General features: G+C 42.6%; 1 protein-coding gene across 2 annotated transcripts in view; it reads left to right on the plus strand.

Moving 5' to 3' along the window:
- The window catches only part of PAAF1 (proteasomal ATPase associated factor 1), a 26,734-nt gene extending 20,022 nt beyond the window's left edge, over positions 1–6,712 (plus strand). For both annotated transcript variants that reach the window (XM_075919578.1, XM_075919577.1), the window contains exons 10-12: positions 1,494–1,576; positions 4,129–4,211; positions 6,213–6,712. In XM_075919578.1, coding sequence (XP_075775693.1) covers positions 1,494–1,576; positions 4,129–4,211; positions 6,213–6,290 — 244 coding nt within the window. In that variant the 3' untranslated portion in view covers positions 6,291–6,712. The remainder of the gene's footprint in view (positions 1–1,493; positions 1,577–4,128; positions 4,212–6,212) is intronic.
- Positions 6,713–7,782: the final 1,070 nt, after the last annotated feature.

A 7,782-nucleotide genomic window follows, 5' to 3' on the forward strand; every position in this document is an offset into this window, starting at 1 on the left:
CACTGCCAAGTGATTACTTTTTCTGAAAGCACTTAGTCAAGCTCATACGGACAGTACTGTGATTAACATTGTTTGGATTGGTGCCAAATGCACATTCCAGTTGGGAAGCAGTCAAGATGGTACCTTTGGATAAAGAAACAAGAGAATTTAGCATTCCGTGTCTGAACAATTCCTTTTCTGTTGTTGGATAATCTCCACGTTTCCATCTGTTTGATTAATAATAATCTCTTTGAAATTCTGTGTGGAGGGAATTCTGGTACATGCCTCTAAAGAAACTAGCATTTAGATCCCTTTATATTGTCTGGAATGGCCTTTTAGAGGGATCATTGCCTTGAGCTATCCACTGAAAGATTAAAATATTGAGCTAAGCAGACTGGATGCTTCTGTAGCTTTCCAGTTTTAGCCCTTGTCATGGTGGCTAATCATCAGCTTGCCAATCTCATTCTGCATAATTCATGTGACCTTAATGGTTGTCTGATGCATCTTTAATCACCTTCTTGCTCTGTTCTGTTGCTTGTTCTTTATTATGTTTGCATATGGGCAGAGTTCTGGCAATTGGGCCTATAACTTTTTGCCTGCTTGGGAATTAACCATGAAACATAGGTCAAGTTATTTTTAATAAAGAATGTTATAAACAGGTGCGAGAAAACCAGACACAGAAACGGAATTCCTCCAACAAAAAAGCCTATTGATGTAGCTCAAGAGCTCTTAAGATCAGGGTTTGTAAACAAGAAAATGTGGGTTTGCAAATTGAGCCAAAACTGGTGTGTCGGAAACTAGGCCTAACTGGTAGATAAAATGCGGGATAGAGCTGTTCCACTCTCTGCTCCCCTTTTGGGTCCTTGAACAAAGAAAATTTTGAGGGGAAATGGAAGGACAGGGTCACTGAAGCAAGCTTAACCATCATGTTGCCATCTTTTGCCATCTCCTGGGACCCTGGGTTGTTGTGCTAACCCGGATAGATGTCCCAACCAGACCCAGACAAAGAGACTAGTACTAGAGTTACTGGGGCAACGGTGTTTACTTTGTAGATGACATCACCACCATCCACTGCAAACATCAGGTGGGATGAAATGGGATCAGATTTCAACAGCTCCAACCCACCTCCGCTAACTTCTCTTTTTACCCCAAAGGACAGTTACTGCCAGCTTTGATATCTGCTAAGAGACTGTCAAACACAAATGGATTTTTCTTCTCAAAACTCTCCAGCTAAAGGGAAAGGGTCTAAGGGATGTTGTCAAAATGGAAGCATTATGTAATACTTTGCCTTTCAGATGCTTTGATTGTGTTTCCTTTTTTGCAGTATTGTTAATAGGCTAAAAGGATGTTAAACTGTGTGTTTGCCCTGGTACTAAGCAGTTTGCAGTGCGGTGTAAATGTTAAATAGTGATTGAGTTATTTTAACCCCTTTGGCTCATATATTCCATCTGAATTAATACAACAGTGTCCTTGATTATAATATTTTCACCTTGTTTTTACCACTTTCTTTTTAGGGCCCCGATTCAGATCATTCATAGATCAGGAGCACCAGTGCTTTGTCTGCTCCCTTATAGAGATGGATTTATTGCCAGCCAAGGTAATACAGGCAGTCCCCGGGTTACGTACAAGATAGGGACTGTAGGTTTGTTCTTAAGTTGAATTTGTATGTAAGTCGGAACTTGTACATATTTTGGGGGGGGACGGGGAGCTGGAGTTAGGTGGAAAAGACCCTGATTCTCATACAACTTCCTTATTCTAAGAAAAACACATACTGTTTTGATATGAAGTTTTTTTTGGTTGATATTTTAATTAAAAATTGATCATAAGTTTCAGTGTTTCATGCTATATCCAAATCTTCCTTTTGGGGTACCTGAAAGATCCCAGTTATTCATTTAATAGTCAGAATCTTTGTTTTTTATAACTAAAAAAAGTTTATTCAATGCATATTATTGTTCCAAATAGAATTTGCTACAGATGGTTCAGTGAAATGGGTATTAAGTGTAATCAATAGTCATTGGAGAGCACAGTGAAATATTGATACAGGCAGTCTCCGAGTTATGCGGATCCGACTTATGTCGGATCCGCAGTTACGAACGGGGCCCTCCCTCTCCCTGGTCTCCAGCAGACCAGGGAGAGGAAGCAAAGCGGCGGAACACGCGGGCAGCGGACGCGTCTGGGCTGCCCGCTGCCCGCGTGTTCCGCCGCTTTGCTCCCCGTCCCCCTGGTCTGCTGTTGTTGTATTCTGCTCAGCAGAATATGGAAATCCCTTCCTGTGAAGTGTGTGTGTGAATTTATCCACAGGATTAATTTTAAAGAAAAATTCTGTGTTGGGAACAGGAGTTTAGCCACAGGTGGGTCCTCATTGTCCACTCACCCACTTTGCAACCAGACCCATCCCCTCGGGGCTTACCCTGCTCCACTCCAGCCAGGGTGTGTGGTTGGGGCGTATCCCCTCTTCCCTTCTGTCCTGCTCCTCCCCATTCTTGCCCACCCAAACCACTGGGTAATTTTTCAGCTTCACCTCTGCCAAGCTGGAAGGGACTTGTTAATTTCACGTGACGCTAACAAGATACTTGCAGCTCTAGTGCTGAAGAGGGAAAGAGCTGTTGCTCCCAAGGTGGGGACTGTAACACAATGGGTCTCACTGCCTGCTGCTCCTGCTGTTCCCTAGGAAATTAATTTTTCCGCTCTGGGGTGCCCCCTTTTGGCTGGTGTCTTGTTCCCCCCAGCAGACCCGCATCCTCCGCGGTGAGAAAAGCTGCTCCGCGTCTCCCTGGTCTGTTGGGGGGGGGGGGGGGGACGCTAGCTCCACATCTCCCTGCTCTGCTAGGGGGAAGCGCCCCCTGCGCCGCCTCCGGCGGTGACAGTGGGGGAGGCACCCCGCACTAGCGGAGCGCCCCCCCCCCGTTTGTAACTAGGGATCGGACGTAAGTCGGATCCATGTAACCCGGGGACTGCCTGTACTGAGGCAACAGTGTTTACTTTGCAACATGGTTATCTTAATCAGAATCTTTATAAGACACTTTTGCACATTTCTTTGCTGAGTTTTCAGCATTGGTTTCTGTTGCCGTCACCTGAAATGAAGAACTGTTAAAGGCAGTTTATGAAACAAGGACTGGCAGCCCCTACCGGCCCTGCTCCCAGAGAGCCAGCATATAATCTGTGGTGTAGGGACTGAGCCTGCTACAGACAAGGGCTGTTCTGATTGGCTGGCTAGAACAACCTCTGTGGCAGGGTGAGACTGCCACAGACAGAAGCTGCCCAGCATGCCCCATAGGGTTGGAGCTGGAACTGGTAAGCCTCATCTTTTAATGGTGAGGTTTACTGGTTAACCTTTTACGTCCCTAATTAAGAGGATGCAATGAGTGTTCTGACCAAAGACCAGAGCTTTTAGATCATGTCTTTATTTCCCCTTCTGACCTTTTTCAGTCTGATGCTGGAGAGGGGCTTCCAACTAGCTGGAGTTGCTCTTCTCTCTCCTCTTGGTTATGTGCACATCCCTCCATATGATCACTCTACATGTCATGCAATCATGGATCTGTGCTTTCTCTGAATTCCTTGGTTGTGGTGCGAGTTGATAGCTGGTTGTCCCAGTAACATTTTGGGGTACATCTACACTGGACCTGCAGGTGTAATTTCCAGCTTGAGCAGATATACCTGCACTAGCTTACTAGAGTAGCTGCAGTGGTGCAAATGGGTGGATGGGACTAGCCAACTTGAGTATGTACTTAGCATCTCCTTCCACTTCCTGTGGCTACATTTAGAGCTAGCATGGGCATGTCTGCTCGAGCTGGAAATTACATCTTCTAGCTCAAGAGTAGACACACCTTTAGAGAACATGTCCCCAGCAAGTAGATGACAAGTGACATAATAGGGATAGTATTAATCAGTGTTTCATTAACTTCCTAATATTTCATATTCCTCTGTCATCAGTTCCCGGTACCCTTCCAATACCACTGACTCTTCCATGAGATATCCCAACCTTCCGAGAGTCTGTTTGGCCAAACTGGCACCCCACAACTCCTATTCAAAGGCTCGAATACAAAACCATTCCTATATACGCCCACCTGCATCTGTTTGTAGTTATGGGAATGTCGGATCTTGCAAGCAGTTCTGTATTCCTTCTCTATTTTGATTTTTTCCCCCTAGGTGATGGAACCTGTTTTATTATTCAGCAAGATCTTGATCACGTAATTGACCTCACAGAAGCAGATTGTGACCCTGTATACAAGGTAATGGCTAAGTCTGCTTATCATTGACCTGAGTAACAGCAAGGGGGAAATAAAGGTGCCACCCTGCCATGGCTGCCATTGTCTGGTGATTTGGCAACCAACAGAGCTGTCACCTTTCTGAAAAGTCAATTTTTTAAATTAATTTTTGTATTTGAATAATTTAACTCTTTACAAAAACAAATCCTTTGGTCACCTGGCTAAGGAGCAGTAGCGTAATTTCGCCTCTCTCAAATGGGAAAACTGAGGCGGGGGTTAAGTAACTTGTCCATTGTCAGAGAGCTCTGATTACAACTTGGGAGCCTCTACTTCTGCATTCAGGCCTGTCTGTTTTAAAGGGCAATTCTGTTTAGAAAAGTGGTGCCATTTTTACAGAAATCCTTACTTAGCTGAGCTGCCCACTGTTCATATTCTGAATCACATCAGCTGATTTCAGAAACTGAGTTTTTGCTGCCCTTTATTTCCATAAACCCCACTGAGCTAACACAGCTGTTGGAGAGGGTGCTGGATTAGCATCCCGTTTCGTACAGCCATGGTACTGATGCTGCTGCTTAGGTCGTCTTGTAACAGGTTCCAGTTGCAATGCCATACCTTGCCATCTGTTGTAACAATACAGCACCTTGAAGGCAGTGTAGGCTAGCATACCTGAGTGCAGCATTTGGCCTGCAGACTTGTAATTGGTGGTGATGTGCGAGCAAAAGAAATCCATCTTCTCTCTTAGGGTCTGCCTACACTACAGAGGAGAACAAAGCTGCTGTTGTCAATCTTCTGGCGTTTTAATTAGTGGGTCTAGTTAAAACAGCTCATTTGAACTGAGAGGGGCGTACTGCTCGATGCTAGTAGTCCTGTTTTCAAGAGGAGTAAGGGAAGTCAAAGGGCGAGTGTTTTTTCCTTTGACTTCCTGCAGTGTAGACAGTGCCAAAAGCCGAGTTAAGGTACTTCAACTTCAGCTACGCAGTTAACATAGCTGAACTTGCATATCTTAATTCAACCTTTTCCTGTAGTAGAGACCCTCAGATCTGACAGAAAGTCTGTCCTGTAAATGGAGTGCGTTTGATCAGTCGTCTTTGAAACAATTTCAAACCCCAAGGACCTTGTGTCTAAAAGTTGTTGCTCACTGATTTATAAAGCACTTAGCTATCACACTGTAGACCCCAGGTGCTATTACACAGTCATCTTTATAATGGCAAAGCTGAAATAAAAACATGCATGCAAACCAAGAAACATGCTCAATAGTGCTGTTCAACAGGACTTACTAATGTATCCTCTTCCCTCATCCTCCAGTGAATCTTGAGGGGAAACTGCTGCATTTTCAGCTAGTTGTAGTGTTCTATGGCTAGTTTAAGAGCTAATACTTTTTCAAAGGTTGCTGATTTCTTCCTTTCCCATCTCATAAAATAAAAACATTTAAATGTTCCCATTTTTCTTCAGGCTTTTTCTCAGTTCAGAGCCCACTGCAATGTAGCATTTGGGGAAGTACATGAGCTCTTGTGAGTAGCAAACTACTCTGTCCATGGTGATACTGGTAGGATTTCTAATTAACACATGGAGATATCTTCCTTTTTGGACATCTAGGGACAATTATCGTTCCAAGAATGTTTGACATGACTTTGAAGCCATAACAGTCAAGGGAGATGTTAAAAGCCAGATATTGATACATTCACTGTATATTGCAGTAGCTCATAGCGGTTCCAGTCAAAGATCGGAGAGGCCTATTGTCCAGAAGGCTATCCAAACAATGAGGGTTGGAGGGAGTTCCCTGCCCAATATAGCTCTGTTTCCATTATGAGTTGTCAAGCAGCCCCAGCTGATCTTTCATCTTTCCAGTCGCCTGTTATTGTGATTTGTATGTCTCATGGGAGAGATTTGTTTAAAGGAGGGATTTAAGAGGATGGAAGTTTTTGGCCATATATATATAGGGTTGCACAGGAGAAACTACAAAGGCAGACGAAGATGATGTTCATGCAAGTGATTTTATTTTTAAATATTTTCATTTCCTTCTAGGTTGCTACATGGGAGAAACAGATTTATACATGCTGCAGAGATGGGGTGGTGAGGAGATACCAGCTTTCTGACCTCTGAGCATTTGAGGGTTATGGAAAACAGATAAATTCAGAACTAAGCTAAAGTCTGGCTAGGTTTGAACCTCGGCTACATAGCACTTCGAAATAAAAGTAATGCTAGCTTTCTGTGATTGTACGGTATATACGAAACGTGTGTATATATAAGCTGGGCGAACACTTATGATAAAAATCTAAGAACAAGACTGTACATGGAATTCTTGATCTGCTGCTTATTAAAACCAAAGTTCAGACAAGTCTCTTCCAGTAAGAAGCTTATAGAAGATGTTAGTGTAAGATCTTTTGTATATGCAATATATTTACACATTTAGTGAGCAATTTGGTATTTTGAAGAGAAGACTGATTTGGAGGCTGGAGAGAGAAGTCGTCTAAAAGTTACTGTACTGCAGAATTGATTGAAATAAAGGGATTGACTTTTGTTAACTTCTTGTGCATTTTCAAAGTTCGTGCATTTTCAAAATTGCTAATTTCAAAGCAAAACCACTCTGTCCATGCCATATTCAATTTTTCGTAATCTTTCTTGTGACTATCATGAATAACAAGTATGACTATTTTGTAAATGTAATGAGCAGCTACGATTTGATCTTAGATGAAATTTGAGATTTCAGTTTGATCTTCACTTAAATGAAATACATATGTTCTTAGGCAATTAAAATATATCCAATTGTAGTTAAAACCATTACAGCGAAGACCACATTAAAATTCCACCTGTTACTTTTAAATCAGTAATTGTATAGCTCATATATGGGGAAAATGTTTTTTTTTCCCTTATAGGCAGTCTGCCATTATTTGAAATCCTCTCTCAGCTATATGTACAATCCTGTGGACTCTGGTCTATCTACGCAATTTGTGTGCATGTATCTGTAAATTCCTGTGCTAGCTCATGATATCCAAGAGCAAACAGTGGGCTAAGATTCAGGAACTCCAGAAATCAAATTCAGCTGATTCACTGTGTGGCCTTGAACAAATCACTGAATATCTGTCTTGGTTTCCTCAGCTATAAAAAAGGGGTGAAATGCTACTGTCTTATGGACAATCAAAATTGTCATGAGAATTTAGCCTACATACAAAATTTTTCCTACTTTTCACTCCTTAAAATCTGTTAATAAAATCCACTAGACCCAGCTGAATTTATAATGGCTGAGATAATGTATATAAAGTACTTTGAAGACAAGTAACCATTTACTCTTAAATAACTAACATGGTGTATGCCATAGTGGATTGGCTTGTTAAACTGCAACAAGGCTCCATCCAATCTAGTTCACTATCCACTTGTAAGACTTTTGTCCTCCCTCCCTGTCATTGATAAGGTTACCATCACACCCACTGAACCACAAATGTGTGTGATGAGCTAGGCCGTGTTGGTGAATTAATGCACACTAGGGTTTGGTGCTATGCAGCTTTACTCCCTGCTGCAAGGAATGCCCTCTAAAGCAGATTTTCACTCCCTGCCCCAGTGGACCAGGCATGTGGAGGGCTCTGCTCTGCTGAAG

The sequence above is a fragment of the Pelodiscus sinensis genome, chromosome 1 (genome assembly GCF_049634645.1).
Source record: "Pelodiscus sinensis isolate JC-2024 chromosome 1, ASM4963464v1, whole genome shotgun sequence".
Lineage (NCBI taxonomy): Eukaryota > Metazoa > Chordata > Testudines > Trionychidae > Pelodiscus > Pelodiscus sinensis.